The following is a 24584-nucleotide window of genomic DNA, read 5'->3' as shown; positions in this document are numbered from 1 at the left end:
CAATTTGTCCAACATCCAGTGGGATGGAGCTGCTAATCTCTTCAAATGTTTCTTTCTGAATAAAAAAAACAGGAGAGGGTTAGTATTTATTCCGGTGCAAACACTTCAATGATTGAAATCAAAGAGATAAAGAAGTACAAAAGACAAGGCTCCCTTTTAAAATCCTAAGTTGATTGAAATAATCAATCAACTGGTGCTGCCATGACATAACATCATGGGCTTACTTCTTCATTCTCCACTTCATTTCATTGCTGAAACTAGTACGGAAGAAAAAAAACATACGGGCCTCTTGCCATTGTGCTTGTTTTGTCTTGATATTGAGTAAAAAGGTAAGAAGAAGAGGAAATAGAAAAGTGAAAAATTTTTCAGCGCAGTGTGGTAGGAGCTTTGTATTATTTTTTCTTTTTTTGTTGAGCTTGGTGCTACCATCTTAGGTTTTGGTAGCGACGGTTAAAACATCACATAACCCACACATATTATAGATCACTTCATACACACACTCCTCAGTTTCAAACGACTGCAATTAACATTCCTGCAAATGTCTTCTGTGAGAGCTCCACTAGACAAGGATACTACAGTGGTTACGCTAAGCAATGACATAGTGGAGCAGATCAAACAGTTGAGCACGACCAGAGTCAAGCTCGTCGTAGCCAATGGAAACTACGTATGTTAGAAGCAGATTGATTTCACTTGATTTTTCACTTGATCTAGAACTAACTCCAGTTATTAGTATGTAAAGGTCCCCAGTCGAGCAGAGGAGTCTACAGAGTACTATGTCAATTTGGCCCAAAAGTTCAAAACCAAGTATCAAGAGTATATTGACTTGTACAATAGCAAGAAGGATTTGAAAAAGTTGGTAGAGTTGCATAATATGTTGGCTGATTGGAAGGCACAGTTGTGGGAGTATGACGAACGAGTCAAGGGAGAAAGAGCAACTTGTTGATCATAGTATATGACAGTGTCTTATATGACGCAGAGCAAGACAGCCGAACTTTTGTATACTTGACAAGTAACTAGAAAACAACAACCAGTCAGTCCGAACCTTAAAAAAGAAACAAGCTACGAAAACTTGTACTGGACAAACTTGTGGGAGGCAGTCAATAGCACTGTCGTTTTCCTCGGCTTTATACTTGCGTTACACGTGACTTCTTAATAAATAGCAAAGGAGAAAAAAAATGTTTCTCACTCTCTTCTTTTCTGTCTTTGCACTCATTTAGGCAATCATTCCCTCTTCTTTTCACTCAGCGGATTTCAGTTTCTTACCCTTTGAGAGTATCTTTCTTTTCCTTTGTGCAGATTACAACAATTACAGGTTCTTTACATATCTACACATACCGACAGTAGAGGAACTTAACTGCACTGCACTGCACTCACTAACTACTACTACTACTACTACTGCTAGAAACACTATGTGGAAATATATACAAGGTGGCATTGCTGCTGTTGCTGGTACCCAAGAGCCAGAGTATGGTCCCGATGCCATTCACCCCATCACCAAACGTATTCCTGAGGATTTCAAGTCAGAAAACAAGGTTTCACGTCCTACAAAGTCCGCCGATTTCACATGGCAGAAACCCAACTACACCAATGTCGAGACTCAAACTTTTTATTTCACCGATTTGGCCACCAATAATGTTGGATTTTGTCAATTGATTCATTCAAACATTATGGGTGTTCACACCACTGCCCAATTTACTTTTCGTCTCTATAACATCAAAGACCCATCAAAGACGATTTGGACCAGTACCAAATTGGAGAATTTCAAGATTGTCGATGGCGTCAATTTCGAGGCTGATAATTTGAAATTTGAAATGGTTGATTCAAAAACTTATAAATTGAGATCATTTGTTTGTAATGAATCGATTGTTGAGTTGGAAGTTGAGAGATTAACCGATGGCGTCATTTTCGGCGATGATGGAATGACGTTTTACGGTGATGATATAAATCAACCCTGGGGGTCAATGAGACATCTTTTTTGGCCCAGATGTAGCATCAATGGTCGTATCTTGACCAAGAAATTGGGCGAGGTGAAGATCACCAATGGGTACACCATGTTTGTAATGGCTTTGCAAGGAATGAAGCCGCACCATGCTGCTAAATCATGGAATTTTATGAATTTCCAAAGCAGTAATTATGCTGCTGTCCAAATGGAGTTTACCACTCCTAAATCATACGCCAATACCAAGGTCAATATTGGAATTGTAACTGATAATGAAAAGATACTTGTTGCAACTATTGATAATGAGGTTGTTCATTTGAATTCTGAAGTTGATTCGGTTGGATGGCCAGTTCCCAAACAGATTGAATTCAAGTTTCCTGTTGGAGGCTACAAGGTTACTGGAGAGTTGAAGAATATGATTGAGAGAATAGATGTGATGGCTGAAATTCCACAATTTGTGAAGAATATTGTGAATGGTGTTGCTGGTGCCAAGCCTTATATCTACCAATACAGCAATGAATTTGAGATTGAAGAGAACGGCAAAGCACCCGAAAAGGGTATAGGGTTTACTGAGGTTACGTTTATCTCGGAATAAGTGCGCCGTTGTTGTTGTTGTTGTTGTTGTTGTTGTTGTTGTTGTTGTTGTTGTTGTTGTTGTTCATTCCGTTTCGTATTCTTTATTTTTTATTTTTTTATCTACGTTGTTTTGCTCGTTCTTTAATCGTGTGTAATTTGTATAGTTTTGAAACCTATAAAACCAAAAATATCTAATAATCTAATATCACCTCAAGTCTTTGTAGTGGCAAACTTTCCAATCAAACTAAAAACACCAGCAATAGAGTGCCAAACACCGAAAAAGGTACCCGGTCCAGCAACTGGAACATTGCCACGTCTTCCAAACCAAACTTTACCATTGTAACTTTGTTGAGCAGCAGCAAGCAACTCATCCTTACCACTGGTGAATGGGGGGTATCTCGACATCAACATCTTTTCATTGTTCAATGGAGTTTCAATGGTTGTTCTCTCGTGGGTGAAGTTTCTGAATGAGAATTTTCCATGATAGGCACCGTATCCTGACTCTCCAATACCTCCAAATGGAGCATTTGTCAAACTAACGTGCATCATGACATCATTGACAATCAATCCACCTGAACGGATACTGGTGATGACTTGCTTCAATTGACGGTTCTTTGCTGGAGAAGTTGATCCACTGGTGAAGACGTATTGCGCCAATGGAGTGTCATGTTGCCTGACAATCTCCTTTATGGTGTCGGTGAAATTGTCATATGGGATGATTGGTAAAATAGGACCGAAAAGTTCTTGTTGCATAGTAGAGTCTGACCAAGTGACATTGTCAATGATGGTTGGGGGGATGAATCTGGTTTCAGAATCAGCTTTGCTCAACCCACCAGTAACGATATCACCTTTGGAGTTGGCGATAATCTTGGAAAGGTTACCAAAAGCACGGTCATGGATAACATGAGTGTAATCCTTGGTGCCGGTACTCAAAGAAGGATAAAAGTCTTGTTCGACAATCTTTTTGATGGCAGAGACAAACTTGGCATGGTGCTTGGCGGGGACCAAGGCATAATCAGGAGCGACACATGTTTGACCTGCATTGGTAAATTTACCCCAAGCAATTCTTCTAGCCACAGTGACAATGTCCTTGTCAGAAACGTCATCCAAAACGAAAGCAGGAGATTTACCACCCAATTCCAAAATACATGGTGTCAAATTCTCAGCCGCCTTTTTGGCAATAATTCTACCAACGACACCGTTACCAGTGTAGATAATCTTGTCGAATTTTTGATTCAACACTTCAGTAGTTTCAGGAATAGCTCCATTGATGGCAACAAAAGTGTCTGGGTCCAATGCTTTTGTGAAAATTTCTGAAAACAAGTTGGAGAAATTTGGCGTCAATTCAGATTGTTTCAAAACAACGTGGTTACCACCAGCAATAGCACCAACAACGGATGCAAGAGTCAAGATGAAAGGATAGTTGAAAGGAGTGATGACAAGAACCACGCCCAATGGGATTCTTTCAATGTAGACTGGATTCAACTTCATGGAAATTGACAAATCAGTAACTTTTTCAGGTTTGGACCATTCGTGCAACTTGGCCATAGTGTGAACCAATTCATTCAATCCACCTTCAATCTCCAAGGCCTTAGTTTCGAAAGGAGAACGGTAGAAATCTTGTTCTAAAGCTTTAATCAAAGCATCCTCATTATCTTTAACTGCAAAATAGAGATTTCTCAATTGGTTCAATCTAAATTGGATATCTTGAGTCTTTTGCTTTTGGAAAAATGCGTCAGTGACTTTTTGCACCTTGGGGGCAATCTGATCAATAGGGGTGTACCATGAGTTGGAGTTGATTTTGTTAATTTCAGCGTATGATTCTTCAATCTTGGAAGAAGACACGTCAGAAGCAGTAGATGTAGGAGCCATTATTACTTAACTTTCTTTATTTTAGCAAAACAGACTGGTAAGTGCTAAAGTAACTTATAAGAGGGGGGGGAAGAAAAAAGTAATATAAAGTTGTGGATGTTTTGAAGACTTTTTATACAATAGAAGTTAAATATGTCTATTCCAAGGGAATGCGCGCGGGGGTAAGGGGGTGGAGCCGGGAAGAAGGATAAGGAAGCAAAGAAAGCAATGAGACAGAGAATGAAGAAAGGATACACAATATAGCTCCTGTACTATTTACAAATATTTTAATCCATCACAAGAAACACAAACAAATAGAAAAGTAAAGTAAAGTAAAAAAAAATTTTGTTGTGTAATTTACGTGGGGTATCCTATTGGTAGTAAGTAGTAATCTATACAAGAAATGTTTTGAATTTATTGTGCGTGTACCTATGGCTAAATTAACTGCGGATAATTAATTTTTTCATATGATTTATTATCCGCCTCACAACACAACACAACACAACACAACCCTCAAAGGTAGCGCTCCTATCTTTTCCTAGTCGGGTAATTAATTACGTTGTCGTTACTAGAGAGACTATAGAGTGCTTTGATATCTTTCTACTCCCTCCCCCTATCTCTCTGTCTCCCTGTCTCTTTGTCTCTTTGTCTCTCTGTTTTGGTGAAAGATATCTCTGCTCTTTACGTCGTTGTCTTTAGTATTTGTCCTTTAATCCTGGCTTTATAATATATAAATCTGCTGAAACACGGATGAAAATGTCGGAAAACAAGAAATAAACCAAGCCCCGAGTTCCCTTGCTACCATACTGTGATGAACCACCCCTTGGTCTTTTTGTGACCTAACCTACTTCGATTAACCGAAGATACTTCCACCGTTGCAGTTTATCGACGATAAACACATCACACAATGTTACACGCGTGACTTTGATTGATGTGGTTCTATTGTTACCACGTTTTTTCCAACTGATTTGCCACCGTTCCTCTCTGCATGTTTCTGTAATATAAAAAACAATTTGCCACCTTCACTACGATGCTATCATTTCGATAAATGAAATCTAATGCGCCCATCGAGGTCATCCAAATACATGTTTGAGGAAATTAGGGAAAATAATAAAAAAAACGGTGTATGTAGAGCCACAGTCTTTACCATAGACTGACGTAACCTTCACAGAGAAGCTCCATCGTGGCGAGCCCTGGTTACTGATCTATTACACTACTTTGCATGACGGCTACGTAGAGCTTTCACAATCTCGTAATCCTTTCTGACACATAAGGTAACCACACAATCTGAAAGAGGAAGATTAAAAGCCAGATAAAAAAAAAAAAGAAAAAGGAAAGAGAGAAAAAAACGAAAGCAGAAGCAAGAAGAAAAAAAAAATGTCAACATTTCTGAGTGGCTTTAGTCATCCAACTCGTACTTGAATTCAAAGATATACACTTCATTTCTCAATTTTTGCAGTATAAAGAGGAAGTGACCCCTAACTTCCAACCTTGATTCACATCAAGCCATCGAATATCGAGGCGTAACATCCCTCAAATAGTCACAATAAACCCAAAGTACGTCAATAAAATAATCCCGCATATCTAAACATCATAAATGACGTCAAAAAACCAAGAAGATGAAAACGTCAGCACGACAGTCAGGTTGAATCGGCCTCAAGAGGAGCCAAATGCGACTTATTTACACCAACCTGTCCCCAAGAAGCCTTCTCAATTGAGAGAGAGCGATTTAGTGGCTACCAAGGAGTCCAATTCAAAGTCTGCATCAGCATCAGCATCAGCAGCAGCAGCAGCAACAGCAGCAGCAGCACATAACCACCAACACTCGCTGACGTCATCTGCTAACAAGAAGCTCCCATCTTTGGTGGTCAAACAAGACCCAAATTTGAAATCCTGTTTATCCCAGTCTTCATCCAAGGTTGATCAGTCGTTGCCAGCACTACCCACCTCGGCACAGCAGCAGCAGCAACAACAACAACACCATCAACATCAACCAGAAACCACGCCACATCTGGATCAACACCCCCAATTTATATCAACGGATACCATTAGTCCTACTCAACACGGATTGGCACCAGGCTCACAATTGGAAGAGTATGCGCCTATTGGATTCAACGGTACTCCACTTATCTCGTCTCAAGGTAGTGTAACTTCCAGCTTGGTTTCTCCACCACCATCGACCAAATCCGCCGTATCCCCACCAGTATTTTTCCCACAACTGAGTAGCCAACAGCATCACCAACTACAACCACCACCGCCCTCCTCTTCTTCCCAGCTGCAGCTTCCACCCAGTTTCTCGCGTATGAATTCACTAACGTATTCTCAGATTGATGACAAAAAGTTTATCGAGTCTACGCGACAATCAGCCAATACATCAGCCGCTGAGATTAAACCACATGATGAAGGTGCCATTGCTTCATCCGATGATAACAAATTGCATTTACTCATTGGCATAACTGGATGCATATCGATTCACAAGAATATTTTTCTCATAATTGAAAAGTTGTTTGAGTTGTACACCAAGGAGAAATTGGAGATTCAAGTTCTTTTGACGAAATCAGCCGAATATATCTTGCTGGAGAAATTGTACAAGTTTGATGAAATGGGAGTCAAGGTGTGGTTTAGTGATGATGGTGAAAAGTATTTTCTTACATCACCATTTCAAAAAGTTTATTCCAAAGCTGTGGCACTGGGACAATTACCATTGAAGAAACAAATTGGACCACATGTATTTCAACAGTATAATTTATCGTATGATTTGCAACGATGGACTGATGTGTTGTTGTTGGCGCCTTTGAGTGCCAATACTATGGCTAAGTTGATTAATGGGTTGGCTGATAATTTGTTGACCGAGTTGTTGCATGTGTGGCCTATGCCGCAAATACATTATGTTTCCGAACAGCTGCAAGTGGCATCTCCACCACCTACGTCATCCACTGTTGCGTTGACTGCAACTAATACCACCAATTCTGCACAATCATCGAATGTTGTGTTTGCGCCACGACAACAGCAACAATCAGAACAACAGCAAGTAGAGCCCCAACCCCTACAACCAGACTCGATGAAAAAGGACACAACAATCTTGTCAAACAACTTGGTTGCACCAAAACCCATAGTCGCAGCATTGGCATTGACGAATTCAATGTATTCGCATCCTATCACCAAGAAACAGTTGGGATTGTTGCAGGAAACGTATCCCAACATGACTATTTTGAAACCAGTTGAGAAATGTGTTGATATGGATGGGAATATTGCCATGGGTGGTATGAGATCATGGCGAGAGGTTGTTGATTTTGTTTCGAAGAAGTTGGGACCACCGCAAGAAGATGAAGATGACGAAGGGGAGGACAAAGATGACAAAGAGGAAGAAGAAGAAGAAGAAGAAGAAGAAGAAGAAGAAGAAGAAGAAAAGGACGAGAAGAGCAAAGAAAAAGAGAATGTGAAGAGTGAACAGGATGCGACAAGAAAAGGCAAAGAAAATGCAAAGCAGCCTGAATTAATTGATCTCAGGAATGGTGAATCAAATTACAAATCGGTTCAATCAAAGAAACACGAACTGATAATATCATCCAGTCAAGCTCCACCGAAATTGACTAGAGTGTCTACGTCACCATCACCAACTTGGAAATCAAAGTCGAGTGACAGTAACGCGAGCGGGACTGGTGGTGCTAGTAAATCAAGCGAAAGGCGAAGAGGCAACACCATTACGCGAAGAGAGTTGGCGGAGCATGAACGGTTGGCATCCCAAAATGCTCTATTGAATGCTGGTATTGGGAAAGTTGGGTTATAGTGCGAATGTGTGTGTGTGTGTGCGTGTGTGTGTAGAAGAGCACTGGGTGGTCTAGCGATAATGAACATGTACAAGTATTGGTATCCACTGTAGTTTTTTCGTAGTGTATATGGTTTCAAATAGAGTTAGTTGTAGTACTCTTACTAAGCGTGCGCAGTATCCATGTCGCGCGACAATCTATTCGAGAAACGCACACGCACATACTTAGAGGCAAAGACAATTTAACTTCTTCTTTGTGTTTGCAATTCCCATTTTCATGACCAAAGGTACACGAAAATAGGGGGTGAAGAATTTTTAGCCATCTATGGGGTGTAAAAATGGAATTTGAATAATTAGGGGGTAAAAAAATAAAAACATAGAAAAAAAAAAAATTAAAAAATTAATTCCGCTCCGCTGCAAAGGACTGGTGGGAAAGAGGACGCTCGCAGTCATATTGAGAAAGTTGTGAGGGTGCGCAGTCAACTTGAAAATGTGTATGCTATTCAGACAAAAATCGAGTTACATGTGTATGCAATGGGTTGTGCAGGTTTTATATAGTTTGTGCGAGCGTTGTGTGTAAACTGATTCTTTTTTTTTTCTTTTTTTTGCTTTTGGTACTGGTTGTTGGTGATTAAATTGGATTGGTTGGTTGGATGAGTGTGTTTTTGGCATTTGGTGATAATTTTATTTTTTATTTTATTTTATTTTTTTTTTTTCCTTTCTTTCTTACAACAAACAACACAAAGAGAAAGTCAACAAAAACCAAACAAAATTTTCTCTTTGCTTTTTAAAGAGAGAGACAGAGAAACAAACAGACAAACAGACAACAACAACAACAACAACAACAACGCAGAAAGAAGCAGAAGAAAAAAAAAAAAACTTTCAACGTCACAACTCTCACGTTATACAATCTCTGACTACCTACTACTACTACTACTACTACAAATTATCTCACATATACACACATACACGTTCATTTACCACTGACATCACCAGAGACACCAAAGCAAAGAAAGGCTAAATGTCAGTATATAATCAAAGGAACCATCAAACTCGTCTCAATGAGTTGTTGGATGCTATCAAGTCTGAGTTTGACTATGCATTGAATGAAGCCACCAGTTTCAAGAAAATTGAAGATGAGTACCATTTAAAGTATTCTCAACAAAACACCGAATTGCAACAGATTAGACAGACTGTTTATGAATTGGAAATGGCCCACAGAAAAATCAAAGAGGCTTACGAAGAAGAGATTTTGAGGTTAAAGACTGAATTGGAAAACAGGGATAGACAGATGAAGAACGGATACCAACAGCAACCACCACCACCACAACAACAACAACCACAACAGCAACAGCAACAGGTGCCATCGCAACCACAACAAGTGCAACAGCCACCTCAACCTCAACCTGTCCAACAACATCAGCCACCTCCAATTCAACAACAGCAGCCACCTGCTTCTGTTCCTATACCACAACAACAGCAACAGCAACAGCAACAGCAACAACCAGGTCAGCAAGTACCACCACCACCAACTGGTGCTGCTGCTGCTACACAATCACAACAAACCATCCCAACACAAGCGTCACCCCTTGCTGCTCCCGTGGCAGCAACAGGTGGTACATCAGCAGTACCTGCTTCTTCCACCGGTAATGCATTAACCATCATTGACAAGTCTCAGTACATTGTCAACCCTGCTCAAAAAGCAGCCCATGTCAAGGAAATACCTCCATTCTTGCAGGATTTGGATGTATCCAAAGCCAACCCTGATTTCAAGAAGCAAAATCTCGACTACTATGTGTTGTATAATCCAGCTTTTGCCCGTGATTTAGATGTGGATTTGATCCATTCTTTAGACCACTCATCGGTTGTTTGTTGTGTTCGTTTTTCCAAAGATGGTAAATTTATAGCCACTGGATGCAACAAGACGACACAAGTTTTCAATGTTGAAACTGGTGAATTGGTTGCCAAGTTGATTGATGACTCATCTAATTCAGAAACTAAAGAAGATGATACACCTTCATCCAATGGAGATTTGTACATTAGATCGGTTTGTTTTTCACCCGATGGTAAATTATTGGCTACTGGTGCTGAAGATCGTTTGATTAGGATCTGGGATTTAACAACAAAGAGAATCATTAAAGTCTTGAGAGGTCATGAACAGGATATTTATTCATTGGATTTCTTCCCCGATGGAGAACGTTTGGTTTCAGGATCCGGTGACAGATCAGTTCGTATTTGGAGTTGGAGATCCTCCCAATGTTCATTAACATTGAGCATTGAAGATGGCGTCACCACAGTTGCCGTTTCTCCCGATGGGAAGTTGATTGCTGCTGGTTCTTTGGACCGTACTGTTCGTGTGTGGGACTCAACCACTGGGTTCCTTGTTGAAAGATTAGATTCTGGAAATGACAATGGCAATGGACACGAAGATTCAGTTTACTCAGTTGCATTTTCAAACACTGGCCATCAAATTGCTTCCGGTTCGTTGGATAGAACTGTTAAATTGTGGAATTTGGATGGAAAACTGGATAAAAACTCCAGTTGTGAAGCAACTTATATCGGACACAAGGATTTTGTCTTGTCGGTTTGCTGTACTCCTAATAATGAGTATATACTTTCGGGTTCGAAGGACCGTGGTGTCATATTCTGGGACCAAGCCTCGGCTAATCCGTTGTTGATGTTGCAAGGACATAGGAACTCTGTTATTTCAGTTGCTGTTTCTTCGAATTTGCTGGCAACTGAAGGAATCTTTGCCACTGGGTCTGGTGATTGCAAAGCTAGAATTTGGAAGTGGACAAGAAAGTAAAAAGAAAAGTTGGGAGAGAAAAGAAAAAGGGGGGGGAGAGGAAGGAAAGAAAACAGGAGACACTAGAGAATGTGCAAGGGTGGGGAAGGAGTAGAGTTGAATGTTGGCCGTGCTGTGGGATTATGATGTCTTGAGTATGTGGAAAGAGACGACATTGACTGGTTTTCGTTTCATTCATTGGAAAGCAGTTTGTCTTGTTTTTTGTGTTTTGTATTAGTAGTAATATAAACTTCATTTATATATGTAATTATAACTCTACCTCAGAGATGCCATGACTTTGTCTCTTCATCTCGTATAGCTTCGTTTACGGTTTTGAGAATTCGTCGCCGCGTCGAATTGAAAAAAAAAAAAAAAAAAAAAAAAAAAAAAAATGGAAACAACAAAACTGAAAAAATATGGACCCATCTGGCAACCACCACGAGTAACTCTACCTCACCTCGGATCAGCTAAACTATCCCCAATGATCTACCAAGCATCAGTCACTGCTCCAGTCAACATTGCTGTATGTACAATTCCGAATAATAGGAATACCTCACCAGAAACGAGGTGCAACTCCATTTTCATGTCTTCATATACATGTACTAACTCAATTCCAATTGCAGACACTCAAATATTGGGGCAAGCGTGACAAGAACCTAAACTTACCCACCAACTCATCAATCTCAGTCACTTTATCCCAGGATGATTTGCGAACATTGACTACTGCTTCAGCATCGCCTGATTTTGAACAGGATCAATTATGGCTCAATGGCAAGCTCGAGTCATTGGATACGCCACGAACTCAAGCTTGTCTTGCCGATTTGCGTCAATTGCGTAAGCAATTGGAAGAAGAAAGTGAAAAAGCACAAAAGAATGACGCAAAAGCAAACGCAGACGCGGCGGTGGAGGTGGTACCGCCATTGTCGAGATACAAATTGCACATTGTTTCCGAAAACAACTTCCCCACTGCTGCCGGCTTAGCTTCATCTGCTGCTGGGTTTGCCGCTTTGATCAGCGCCATTGCCAAGTTGTACCAGTTGCCCACATCGAGCTCCGAGTTGAGCAAGATTGCTCGTAAGGGCTCCGGGTCCGCGTGCCGATCATTGTTTGGTGGGTTTGTTGCTTGGGAAATGGGTCAGTTGGCCACCGGCGAGGATTCGCAAGCGGTTGAAGTGGCTCCGTTGCTGCATTGGCCCAGTTTGAAAGCGGCCATTTTGGTTGTTTCTGATGATAAGAAGGATACACCAAGTACGTCGGGGATGCAATTGACGGTGCAAACGTCGAGTTTGTTTCAGTATAGGATTGACAATGTTGTTCCGCAAAGGTTCCAAGAGATGAAGCAAGCGATTTTGGATAAGGATTTTGCCAAGTTTGGTCGCTTGACAATGCAGGATTCGAATCAGTTCCATGCTGTGTGTTTGGACTCGTACCCGCCGATTTTTTATTTGAATGATACGAGTAAGCGTGTTATTAAATTGGTTGAGAAATTGAACTCTGATGAGGGCGAGATTGTAGCTGCGTACACTTTTGATGCTGGTCCGAATGCCGTTGTGTATTATGATGAAAAGGATGAGGATAAAGTGTTGCTGGCCTTGCATAGGCACTTTGGCCATGTTGATGGATGGAATGGGAAGAAATACGAGCAAGAGGAGCAGTGGAGTGGAGTGTCCAGAGTCATTTTGACTTCAATTGGCGTAGGACCTCAAGTGACTTCTGAATCCTTGATTAACGAAAAAGGGTTGCCTAAGCTGAGCGGCTGAACGGCTAAGCGGGTCGGTGGTGAGTGTTGAATTTCTTCATCTGTATAAAAAAAATGGGTTTACTATGTGTTTATCAAAAGGAAATCTATAATATTAGCAAAATTCATAGCATGTTAAAATGAAAGTAATAGGTATATGAAAAGAGTGACTTTCTGTTATCCCTGGACCTTTTAAACCAAAATCGAAGCAGCCACAACCACCTATATAAACTCAATCAAATCCTTCAACAACTTTTCATCCTTTTCCTCACTCTCCAAATATGTCGTGATATTCATCTTGTAATGACTCAAAACCAGTTGCAAATTCTCCAATTGCTCCTGTTTCCGTTTCAAATCCTGTTCCATCCGGGTAACATTCTCCTCCAACGCTAATTGCGCCTGTTTTTTCCGTTGTCGACACTTGGAAGCCGCAATTCGATTACGTTCCAACAATCGCTCCTTCTTCCATGCCGCTGTGCCCATTATGGGCCCATTGTTTGGATTGTAAATGACTTCATTGTTGTAGATTAAGGAGTGGTTGGGTGGGGGCACCCCAGCTACTGGAGGGGAGTTTGAGCGAGGTGGCACCGATTCTTGTTCTTGTTGTGGAGGAGCAGCTTGTGTGGGAATTCGTGGTGCTGATTGTACCGGATGGGGTGGTACTCGTGGAACCTGTACATGTTGTGCTTGTACTTGCCCATGTGGGTGTATTGGGTTATGGGGCTGCTGGTGTTGTTGCACTAGCTGGTGATGAAGTTGATTGTGAAGCTGTTGTTGCTGCTGTACACTCACCTCTGGTTGTGCAGACAATGGGGCAGAGCTTGCCGATGACATATTTTGAACAGAGGTAGCAGGTATGGTACTCACGGAAGACTCATTATCACTTGCAGGAGTAATACTAGCAAAACCTTGATGTGTGTTGTCACCGATAAATCCAGCTTGGGACTGTTGCTGCTGCTGTTGCTGTTGCTGTTGTTGGTGGGCATCGACTTGCGAAGGAGGTACTTCCTGTTGCTGCGCCTGCTGCTGTTGAGTAGGCGTTGCTGGCCTATTCAACTCATACTCATTGAATCGTTGAGTGAAATCATCATCCAAGGAACTAAACTCATCGTTATCAAAGAATGCTTCATGATTCATAATCTGACCAATTTGACCATTTGAAATTGAAATTCTTCTTCTTCTAGGTACACCATCTATCGAGTATGGCAACATCAAAGTGGAATCAAATATAGGTGGATTTGTAATTGGGTATGAATTGAAATCAAATGGATTATGAGCAGGAAAGTTGAGCAAGTGATGGTTGAAACTCTTTTGTTGCTGTGTTTGTAGCGGCGGTCTATGCTCTGACGTGTATTTCTTGCTTTGTTGTTGCGGTTGAGATGGTTTGGTGTCCATGGCAACATCCTGTAAATCTTGAGATGACAAACTCTGCGAGCTAGTGTGATGATGATGTAGAGACTGAGCCTGTGCCTGTGCCTGTGCCTGTGCTTGTGCTTGTGCTTGTGCTTGTGCTTGTGCTTGTTTCTGTTGTAATTGCTGAACCTGCTGTTGGGCGTGTTGACGTTGTTGTTGGTACCTAGCATTAAGAGCTTGTGATTGGGCTTGTTGAAACTGCTGGTGTTGCAACTGTTGAGGATGTTGATTATGGTTTATGTTGAAATTTGTCGTGCTGGTGGACGCAGCTTCTGCACCAGAAATCTCGGGAAAAGGAACCGGTTGTTGTTGTTGCTGCTGCTGCTGCTGCTGCTGCTGTTGGGGCATATTCTGCTGTATTGTACCATCTGGTACTAGGACCGGGACATGCGGGTCGAATCCCACTGTATAATTATTAGTCAGCATCAAGCAGTGACAGTATGGGGTGAAATTTGAAAAGAAAACAGCTAAAAGCAAGTAGCTCAAATGATGACGGGTGAAATTGGTGGTGGAAGCTATCTTCAACCTTGCTCTCTAGTAGATTTCGAAGATAAAGTTTGGTTGTGAAAAATATTGTATTGCAAGCTTCACCTTATAGAGACAACAACGTGTGTATGGTGGTGTGTCTAAGTGAATGCCTTGGTTTTCTTTTCGGGAAGTTTTGTGTGCCGGAGAAAGAAAGAAAGAAAAAAAAAAAAAAAAATCAAGTATCCTCTTTTTGAAGTTGCGTGTGGTGTTAATGAATACAACTTCAGTAAGTATTCTATGAGTGTTGTCTTGTTTGAAAGGATGAAAAAGAGTTTTGTTCCTAAGTAGTGTTTATGTATTATAAGATGAGTCTTCTGTTGAAGAATTGTGTGTGATTTGAAGTTTTGATTTTGTTGTTTCCTCCTTGTTTTGTTTTTTTTTTTTTTTTTTAATTTTCTTTTTACTGAAAGCTGAGTGTTGAGTTTGTAATTTGTATACTGTATAATATTCTTATTATTATTCTTATTCTTATTCTTATCTGTTGTCTGTTGTCTGTTGTCTGTTGTCTGTTGTGTACTTTCGTCTCGGGTTCTTTCTTTTTTTTTTTTTCTCTATATGTGGCGTTATATGGAGTTTACTTTATACCTACAGTTATTTGCAACAACGAATACACACGTATGACGTTTGCTTCTTTTAAGATAAGACAACATGCTGATTTCAAATACTATCTTTCGAGTAACTAAGACATAGTGTAGATAATAGGGGACTTGTACTAAAATCAATAACTTCGAATGTGCTTATATATATATTTCAGCAGGATCAAGCTTTTACTTTCACTAAAAAACCTTCGTTGTGTGCGGATACCGAAATGCGAAATCCGTTCTTGCAAAGTAAATCCTACGACGTCATGTTTTTAAGTGGTTGCGATTGCTAATGGCTATTGCACCCGCGGTTGTTACACCAATAAACTGACTGCTTGCTGCCTCTACTTTACATTTCAGCATTTTGTAGTGATTAGTATTTGTTTGTGCTTGCAATGTCAGCATTTTGCTGTTCATGTGGCCTACTTCTTCGGGCACCGTGCGTGAATGCGGCTATAGTGTAGTTCCATTTCAATATATGTTCCTTAAGTGGGTGTCACTACTGGAACAGCTGGTGTGTGTGTGTGTCAATGTTTCACGGAACCAAAGGGATTCACATCATTTAAGGTTTTATTTTACTTTAGTCAACTTTTACTCGCAAAGCTTCTTTTCAGTACATCAAAACTGTATACACCAATAGATGTTCATGTCAACTTTTTGAACTACTGAAATTAAGGAAGGAAATACTCTTGCACGGAATTCCTTCTCGTAGCCAAAATAAAAAAGGCCAGTGACATCCTGTCATACGGAGGTTTCTTTTCTTTGCTATAGTGGAAGCATTCTTGCTTGCAAAAAGCAAATGTGTTGTTCCGAAAACATGTACTTCTGATCTCTTCTAACAAAAGAGGTCTTATTGTACTTGTATTACAATATTCTCTTAAGCCGGTCGCCGACACTCTTTCCCTGTTTTCCCAGGTCTTTGAATCTGACTGCTCCAGTCTTTGTTACTTCAAATTCAAGAAGAAAATATACAGACATTTTCCAGGGGAAATGATTTTTGCAACCAACTAAACCTTTGCTACTAATGATCAACTTCACCTTTGCACTAGCACTTGTTATACTTCATATTAGAGGGGACACGGGACATGCCGTTGATGGTAAGAACAACTTTCTCTTCTTGTTTTTGCGACTAATTTCACTAACTTTGGTCAAGAGATAATTGATAGACTAAAAGATACGATTGATCCCAGGGTGAAGAACTTACTAAGAGAGTTTGGAGTTGACTACCACAACTATCATGTGGGGAACATAGTCAAGATACTGACTCCATCCTACACAGAGATCATCAAATACTTTCTTGCAAACAGAAGTTTTAAATTTCATGATCAATTGATCCAAAAGTTTCTATACAGATTTAAACATCGCAAACTCACTAAACCACTTCAGGCTCACATCAACCAGTGTTTGGAAATCATAGACACCACATCAAATATGAATCATATAGCATACTTTTTCCAATACTTGTTAACATGTCCCACCCATCAGTTGATCCCATATTGTTTATCAAACATACACAACATAGTGAGTGACCCTCAGTCTTCATTTGTAAACAAAACTGTGCAAGATGTAATAGCATCGCACAAGTTCACTCCATTGAAGCTAAACATCCGTCACAAGCGCAGATTTCTCATCTTTTTCACCTCAATATTGTTACATCACAAACACTCATCCAAAATCTTTAAAGCCCTAATGATTATGTGCAATGATCCATTTATTTCACATATCTCCATGAATTCTTATTGAAGACATAATTAGCTCCACTGAGTAACGTTGTTGCTCCAACAACTAAACCCAACCCATCAAATGCTGCACCACTAACAACACTTTCCAAAAGTGGTCTGTAAACCAAGCTTCCAATGTAAAGCATTTGCAAAGCGGTGTTTAGTTTTCCCAAGAAATTAGGATGGACGCTGATTGTTGGGTACTGTCCAATACTAACAAACTTGTTAAACGTTCTTGGTGGAGCCAAACTCTTGAAACGATAATAAAATGACATAAGACTAAGCATAACATCGCGTCCAATTATAATTGTTGCTATTATTGGTGGGATTGAGTGCACATATGCCAATGACACTGTACATATAGTCATGAGGAATTTGTCAGCCAAAGGGTCAACAATGGACCCGACTACTGATTTCATATTGAATCTTCTCGCTATATAGCCATCGATGAAATCAGTGACACATGAATATGTGAACAACAGTAGAGCAGCAATAGGACTTCCATACACAATGTTGTATCCAATGAATGGAGTAGCAATGATTCTAGTATAAGTCAATACATTGGGTACTGTCCATACTGAAGGGTCAAATAATGACTTGGATGATAGTTTGCTAGGCTGAGTCGAATTGAGTCGAAGACTCCCTAGTGGCAGCAAGGGTGGAAATTTGGGAAGACTGACTAGACGTAGTCTAAAAGGGCTACGGATGAGTGATTGTCTAGCTAATGGGTGGACAAGCATTGATGGGTGGATTTATGCAGTGAAATTTTTTTTTTTTTTTTTTTTTTTTTTTTTTTGTTTCAACAATTCATGCCTCCCCCCCCCCCGTATAGTGAGCGAAAAACGCGTTGAAAAGATATGTTGTTAGATGGCAATTAAGCACCACATGAGGTGAGAACTGAAACCGCTTCTTAAATGGGATACCATTCGCAAGAAAGAGGAATCATCGAGAAGAGAAGTAGTCATACAATGTCCAACTTTATTTGAATAAATAGGTCACTTTATGTAAAATGGACCTGGGTGTGTTCTGCATATTGAAAACAGATTTCAATTCTTTTTTTTTTTCTCTTCATCTTCTTCAATCTTCCATCAAAAAAAATCTGATTCATTCCACCCCAAAATACCTTCAATCCTCCTCCACTAGATCAATCCCAATGTCATTGAAGCTTCCGCAAGCACCAAATTCCGGCTTGTTCAAAAAAGGATACTCCTCCTACTCGAACGAAGATGGAGCCATAACCAGAAACGTTGAAGCAGTACGCGAAATAGCATCCATTTTACAAACATCAATGGGTCCCAGTGGGAGAAACAAGATTATTGTCAACAAACTCGGCAAGAAGTTCATCACTAATGATGCAGCCACCATGATCAATGAGTTGGAGATTGTTCACCCCGTTGTGAAAATCCTCATTATGGCTTCGAAACAACAGGAGTTTGAGATGGGTGATTTCACCAATCTTGTCATCATATTAGCGGGTGAGTTTTTGAACGTTGCTGAGAAGTTGTTGAGTTTGGGGTTGAATGTTTCGGAAATCATTCAAGGTTTCAACTTGGCCAATAAATTCGTGATGGAAACGTTGGATAAGTTGGTGGTTGATAAAATCTCATCGTTTGAAACTGACTTGATCAAAGCTGTCAAGCCGGTGATTTCTGCCAAGCAGTATGGTGTTGAGGATACAATTTCCAAATTGGTGGTTGAGGCTGTAAAGTCGGTGGTCAATCCCAAGAACCCAGCTAGTTTCAATGTGGATGGAATCAGGGTCGTCAAGATTATGGGATCGTCGTTGTCACAATCTGAAGTTGTCAAAGGTATGGTTTTCCCTAGAGAGCCCGAGGGATCAGTCAAGAATGTTGCCAATTCCAAAGTTGCTGTATTTACGTGTCCTATCGATATATCAACTACCGAGACTAAAGGGACGGTGTTGTTGCATAATGCACAAGAAATGCTCGATTTCACAAAGGGCGAAGAACAGCAATTGGATCAAGTTTGTAAGGAAATTCATTCATCGGGGGCAAAAGTTGTGGTTGCCGGTTCAAATGTGGGCGAGTTGGCATTGCATTATTTGAACAAGTATGGATTGTTGGTTTTACGCGTTCCCTCCAAATTCGATTTGAGGAGAATTTGTCAAGTTTGTGGAGCTACGCCATTACCTAGATTAGGTGCACCAACGCCCGATGAATTGGGTGAGGTTGATATTGTTGAAACTAAAGAGATTGGTGGTGATCGAGTAACCATTTTCAGACAAAGTGAGTCTAGCACGAGAACTGCAACCATTATCATTAGAGGTGCTACGCAAAACAACTTGGATGATATTGAAAGAGCCATTGACGATGGCGTAAGTTCAATCAAGGGATTACTTAAAGATAACAGACTATTACCTGGTGCAGGAGCGGTTGAGATTGAATTATCGAAACGAGTTACCCAATATGGTGAGACCACGCCTGGTTTAAATCAGTTGGCTATTAAATCGTTTGCCAAAGCATTTGAAGTTGTTCCTCGTGTACTTGCAGAAACGTCAGGTTTTGACTCAACCGAAGTTATAAGTAAATTGTACGCTGCCCACGCGGAAGATGATAGTGAAGCTGCTTTGAAACAAGGGTTGAATATAGATACGGGAGATGTCGAAGAGACTGAGGTGTTGGATGTTTTGGCAACTAAGAAGTCAGCTATTGATTTGGCTGTGGAAGCCACGAATACCATCTTGTCTATTGACCAAATTATCATGGCCAAAAGGGCTGGAGGACCAGTAATGCCACAGCAACCAAGGCCAGGAAACTGGGATCAAGATGATTAGAGGAGAGATATAAAGGTGTAAGAAGTTACTTTTGTGTATACATTAAACGCATCTATTTTGACATGGCCCTTCTCGATTTACTGTATCTTCTTAGTATATACTCTTTCCACCATTGACGAATTTTGCAATTTTGGTCAAATCCTTTTTACCATCAGTTTCAACCCCGCCACTCACATCAAATCCAATAACATTCTTGACATCCATAGTCTCACGAATATTATCTGGTGTCAACCCGCCGGCCAATATCGCCCTCGTAAACGGCAAACTCCCACTTACATAATCCCAATCAATAACTTTCCCCTCGCCACCTTGTTCCGAATCGAGCAAAGGCAACCCCAACACGCCATTTCGCATCATGTGCAAACCATGCTCACGCATAAGTTCAGTATCGCGAGGCACAACGTATCGAAACACAAGTCCGAATTCATCATTCACGAAGTCGAGTTTGGGTTCTGATCCGTGTAATTGTATGAAATCTAAACCGATGCGTCTGGCTATACTCAAAACTTCATCTCGTGATTGGTTCTGGAACACTCCAACCAAGAATGGTCCGTTGTCAAGTATGAGTTTTTGAACGTACTCAAAGTAGTCAACTGGTGATGTGAATGTGTCTCGTTTCAGTTGTAAACGGGTCATGATCTGCGATATGGATTGAGGGCGACCTTGTTTTATGTACTGGGCTATTTGTTTAGCGGTTTCAATATCGCAGGTGCGCGATTTGTTGGGGACGAGGATGCATCCTATGAGGTCTGCTCCGCTGAGCATGGCTGTTTCTGCCGCTTCTATGGTTTTCACGCCACATATCTTGACTAGTTTCATTGTGGAAAGAGTGTAGAGTATGTATGAAGCTTTTGCTTTTGCTTTTACTTTTACTTTTGCTTTTGCTCTTGCTTTTGCTTTTGGGTTGTGAAAAATTTCAAGTGAGAACAAACAAATTAATGTCTGCGAAACAAGAGGGAGTCAACTATATTCATCACCAGCATGACATTGAATACACAAACCTATAAATGACTTCTATTCTTTTCGCCCTCCTAAATTTACCTGTCTTCTTTTCTGAAAAACTTGCCAAAGTTACTTCTGAAATTTTCATTAAATTTACTCACGTGTGTCTCACCCGTCAATGCCAAATCTCTAATATTCTTTTCAAACTGATTCATTCGAGGAAGCAACTTGGGTGATTTGAGATCCGGCGATGACAACTTAGCAGAACTTGCATTATTAGAGCCACGGCTTGTTGAAAATGGACCTTGCGGAATAGTAGCACTCACGGGAGTCGACAGTGCTGATAGATTATCCAACTCATCCTCTAAATTCGTCAACAATTGGTTATTCTTTTGGTGTGCAGAATCCCTAGTTGCTGTTGCATCGTCATCTTCATTATCGATTGACAACTGTAATTTGTAATTCTCGATATATGTGTATTGTCTAGATTTGTCAATTTGGGCCAAATTCAAAATCTTGGTGAAGTTAGCAATAGATCTACCGCCAATCAATTCGAAATAAGATTCAATGAAATTTTCAATGGGCGTCGTCTGAGGAACCATCAAGATTTTCAAAATTGATTCTAGCTCATGGAAATGATTAATGACGAATTTGGTGTACGATTTTGTCGTTTCCTTTTGTGCCAAACGGGGGAAATTGAGACACGTATCCTTTAGTGATATGACATCTAGCAACAACTGTTCCAATCCTGTTGTGGTTAGTGGTTTGATAAATTTTAGATTGTTGGCTAGGGTCGTCACCAATAACTCAACCAATTTGTCATTGAAGTTGCGTACATAACTATCACGAATAATCAAAGGCAAAATCAATTTCAAATTGTTGTTGGTGATGGACTTTATATCCATCATGTACGAAGATACATCATTCACTGAGTCTAATTCCTGCCAATTGATATTGAAGAACTCGCGCCAACATGGTTTGTAATCGTTGGTCAATTTCACCAAAAGTGCCGAAATGCTCTTGTTTACAAGTTGTAAAAACGAGTCACTGGTTAGTGTCGGTAATCGACTCTTTACATTTTCGGAAACTACCAATTCCAATTTCTCATTCAATTCCTCAATATTCCCCACCATGTAGTCACCGGTGTTTAGTAACAAGGTGAGATACTTGATTGCATCCTCGCCAGCAATATCATCGTCATTGCGCGGAAGCATGGGTGTCAAGATTCGATTGAGATATTCAAACAAGTATTTATTGAACAATCTCGCTAAGCTGGTAATAATGTCTCCATTTGTTAACTTGAGAATTTGTGATAGGAGTTTGTGATATAGTTTGAATAGCTCGGTAGATGTAATGGCAATGTTGGGGATATTTGCCGTGATATCTTTAGCCAATTCTGGTGGCAACTGCGACGTGGCAGCAAATTCAAGGAATTTGCTATTTAGCATCTTGTCTTGTTCTTGCACCCATGTAGACAAGTATGGCTCAAACACGGAGGAGAGATTGTACTCCACTTCAGAAGGGAAGTCACTATTCAATTTCTTTTCAAATTCAATAGTTTTGGTTAAACTGTCGAGTAATGTAGTGGAATCAATCTTTTTATTTTGCAAAGTAGTAGACAAATCCTGTTTCGTAATCTTGCAAAATTCAACAATGATACCGGTGGTCACGTTCCATTCTTTTGGGAAAATGGCATATTGGTTCACTTGATCTAAAATCTTGTTGAAATATATGAACCTTCGGCCCAAATTTTCAATCGATCCAGCTTCATCCGATTGACTAAATATACTCTTCAAATCTCTTAGTTGTATATTATGAAACCAGTTTAATAATTTGGCCTTGTTTTTCGTATCAATCATTTCCAAGGTTTTGGCTCCATAAAGTAAATTCAGCTCTTGTGGAGAACCGTTCTCAGAACCACGTCCATCACGTCTCAAAAACTCTTCAAAGTCTAAAAAGATATCATCAACAAGCTTGTTTTGTGTGAATATTGTCATTAAGTTGATCTCGTTGATTAAATCAATTGACTTGTAGGGTTGGAAAAAATGTAACAACTCTTTCATCACCCCCAACCTCTGATAAATCTCTTCGTAGTTTCGTAACGGAAGAATTTCCTTTAGTCCATTGTTTACATTGACCAATATTTGTAATCTCTTAAACACCGTCATTGATAAGACTAGGTTTTTCTTGCATGCGTCTAGTTTTTGGATCGAGCTCGTCATTGACACAATCGTTGATTTAGTCGCGTGGGCACTATTTTTGATATCCTTGATGTTACTCACCAATTGATGTATATCATCATCTATCTCGGTTCTCGAATCATACTCCGATTTCAAGTTTTCAATTTCACGACTTAGTTGTAGTTTATACTGGTGTATATGGGACAATGCCTGGGGTAAGTGGTTTAACGTTTCTGGAGTGTCAAATATATCGTTTATGTGAGTCACTGGATTATAATCATACAGGTCCATTGTGGTTGTCCTTCACTGGGGCTCCGTTGTTGCAAAAAGAGTGAATTCTTGAAGCACTCCTGTTTAAAGGTGTTTGTTGGTTCCTCCGAAGAAAAACAAAGTCAGTGTCGTTGGAATATTTTGCGACAATGAAAATGTAAAAATGCGACACTTAAATTGACATCAAACTTTGACGACATTAGAAGGGGAAGCTGTTTCGGCTTTAAAAATGACAGTGTGGGGTAAAGTCTATACATGTACGTGTTTTTCCGTTCTAAAGAGATCGAGTTCAATAACACAACCCATGTCTTCAAATAACTTTTGGTGTTAATGCGCAATACGTTACCCCGAATCGAAAGAGTATTTTTCCCTGGAGCGACCAAGCTGTTGTGATTTGAGTTGTATTTCCGTTTTCTCTGATTGCAAGGATTCTGAGGAATGGCATACAGCACGGGATCACATCAAAGGTTCCGTGAAACATGAATGTTCTGAGTGCTATTGACTTCGAAGCGGCTGTTTCCACGTTCCGGCTTCCTAGTATGGGCCTAATTTAGTGAATGACGAAAACTGTTGCAACTTACATTGCGGAACATAATGTCGCTTCCCAATTTGGTAATTTTTTATTGCAAACTCAACTATTGTGTAATATGTATAATTTAACGGAAAAAAAAAAGTCTTGCGACATTGGTGTAGGAGAGCTTTGCACAGCCCTTGACACTTCCAACGAGGTGATGAGGCAGGAGGGTGTTCTAACGTAAGAGAGAGTGAGAGAGGGAGAGAGAGGGAGAGGTGGTGATTTCGGATTCCTGCGATTTTTGTCAAAAAGAGCGTTTGTTGTGAGGCTTAGTGTGTTCTGTTTGAGATTGTCCTTCGTACATCCATAGAAACGTCCAAAATCGTATCACCATGATCACAGATCCACTACTTGCATTGTATGGAGCAAGCCCAAAACAATTCCCTGACTCTCGATTATCCTGATGTGGACCTAGGTTGTCGCTTGGATCACATTTGGAAATCTTCTTGACTATTTTGTGAAAATCCTTGTCGTATTTTTGCTTTTCATGACACTCTATGTTAAGAAAGAGGAAAAATTTCCCAATAGGGAAATACTCTGTTGTAACACAAAACCAAAGCTTATTCTTTTTGTGAGATCTTCGACTTGCGTAGATGCCTTGACGAAGTAAACATCTCTATTGAGTAGTCAACTGCCATCTGCCGCGGGGTAGCTCCACATCGAAGAGTGCTTCGAAACCTATTCAGGAAACGACGACAGGACAAGTCAGGGCCGAGCCTTGCCACCAATTACAGCGAGGATTGCAACAGTTGCTAAGATTTCAAGAGACAAAGGGTATAGCCAAGTGTATGTGTAGTTGAAATGGGGTGTGGAATTGAGCCTTTCTAGACACAGCCAATGGATGAAGTTATTGCAATAGTTAGAGCAAAAACAGATAAAAAAAGAAACAAAAAAAAAATGAAAATATATTTCTACCCCCTGAA

The 24584-nt window shown here is 40.2% G+C and overlaps 10 protein-coding genes across 10 annotated transcripts; 5 read left to right on the top strand and 5 right to left on the bottom strand. All coding sequences in view use genetic code 12, as the record gives it.

The window, feature by feature from the left end:
• Positions 1 to 538: 538 nt before the first annotated feature.
• On the top strand, positions 539 to 2534 carry SVF1 (Svf1p; the record flags this gene model as incomplete). Its single annotated transcript, XM_051755150.1, has 3 exons — positions 539 to 664; positions 731 to 903; positions 1403 to 2534. 3 exons carry the CDS (start codon positions 539 to 541, stop codon positions 2532 to 2534), a joined length of 1431 nt encoding a protein of 476 aa, XP_051610924.1.
• Positions 2535 to 2725: 191 nt separating this feature from the next.
• KGF57_000658 (hexadecenal dehydrogenase) lies at positions 2726 to 4387 on the bottom strand (the record flags this gene model as incomplete). Its single annotated transcript, XM_051755149.1, has 1 exon — positions 2726 to 4387. The coding sequence occupies one exon, from the start codon at positions 4385 to 4387 to the stop codon at positions 2726 to 2728; it is 1662 nt and encodes a 553-aa protein (XP_051610923.1).
• Positions 4388 to 5963: 1576 nt separating this feature from the next.
• On the top strand, positions 5964 to 8156 carry KGF57_000657 (uncharacterized protein; the record flags this gene model as incomplete). Its single annotated transcript, XM_051755148.1, has 1 exon — positions 5964 to 8156. One exon carries the CDS (start codon positions 5964 to 5966, stop codon positions 8154 to 8156), a length of 2193 nt encoding a protein of 730 aa, XP_051610922.1.
• Positions 8157 to 9156: 1000 nt separating this feature from the next.
• Positions 9157 to 10941, top strand: TUP1 (chromatin-silencing transcriptional regulator; the record flags this gene model as incomplete). The annotated part of the gene is made up of 1 exon (XM_051755147.1): positions 9157 to 10941. The coding sequence occupies one exon, from the start codon at positions 9157 to 9159 to the stop codon at positions 10939 to 10941; it is 1785 nt and encodes a 594-aa protein (XP_051610921.1).
• A 460-nt stretch (positions 10942 to 11401) lies between these two features.
• On the top strand, positions 11402 to 12680 carry MVD (diphosphomevalonate decarboxylase; the record flags this gene model as incomplete). Its single annotated transcript, XM_051755146.1, has 2 exons — positions 11402 to 11443; positions 11544 to 12680. The coding sequence occupies 2 exons, from the start codon at positions 11402 to 11404 to the stop codon at positions 12678 to 12680; spliced, it is 1179 nt and encodes a 392-aa protein (XP_051610920.1).
• A 200-nt stretch (positions 12681 to 12880) lies between these two features.
• RCA1 (Rca1p) lies at positions 12881 to 14497 on the bottom strand (the record flags this gene model as incomplete). Its single annotated transcript, XM_051755145.1, has 1 exon — positions 12881 to 14497. The coding sequence occupies one exon, from the start codon at positions 14495 to 14497 to the stop codon at positions 12881 to 12883; it is 1617 nt and encodes a 538-aa protein (XP_051610919.1).
• Positions 14498 to 16891: 2394 nt separating this feature from the next.
• On the bottom strand, positions 16892 to 17641 carry KGF57_000653 (cardiolipin synthase; the record flags this gene model as incomplete). The annotated part of the gene is made up of 1 exon (XM_051755144.1): positions 16892 to 17641. The coding sequence occupies one exon, from the start codon at positions 17639 to 17641 to the stop codon at positions 16892 to 16894; it is 750 nt and encodes a 249-aa protein (XP_051610918.1).
• A 413-nt stretch (positions 17642 to 18054) lies between these two features.
• Positions 18055 to 19695, top strand: CCT8 (chaperonin-containing T-complex subunit; the record flags this gene model as incomplete). Its single annotated transcript, XM_051755143.1, has 1 exon — positions 18055 to 19695. One exon carries the CDS (start codon positions 18055 to 18057, stop codon positions 19693 to 19695), a length of 1641 nt encoding a protein of 546 aa, XP_051610917.1.
• Positions 19696 to 19785: 90 nt separating this feature from the next.
• TRP1 (phosphoribosylanthranilate isomerase) lies at positions 19786 to 20514 on the bottom strand (the record flags this gene model as incomplete). The annotated part of the gene is made up of 1 exon (XM_051755142.1): positions 19786 to 20514. One exon carries the CDS (start codon positions 20512 to 20514, stop codon positions 19786 to 19788), a length of 729 nt encoding a protein of 242 aa, XP_051610916.1.
• Positions 20515 to 20732: 218 nt separating this feature from the next.
• Positions 20733 to 23108, bottom strand: VPS53 (Vps53p; the record flags this gene model as incomplete). Its single annotated transcript, XM_051755141.1, has 1 exon — positions 20733 to 23108. One exon carries the CDS (start codon positions 23106 to 23108, stop codon positions 20733 to 20735), a length of 2376 nt encoding a protein of 791 aa, XP_051610915.1.
• Positions 23109 to 24584: the final 1476 nt, after the last annotated feature.

Source organism: Candida theae (assembly GCF_024610275.1).
Source record: "Candida theae strain CBS 12239 chromosome Unknown scaffold15, whole genome shotgun sequence".
NCBI classification, from domain to species: Eukaryota; Fungi; Ascomycota; class Pichiomycetes; order Serinales; family Debaryomycetaceae; genus Lodderomyces; species Lodderomyces theae.
Note: the sequence above shows the minus strand (reverse complement) of the source record. Positions and strands in the feature narration are given on the sequence as shown.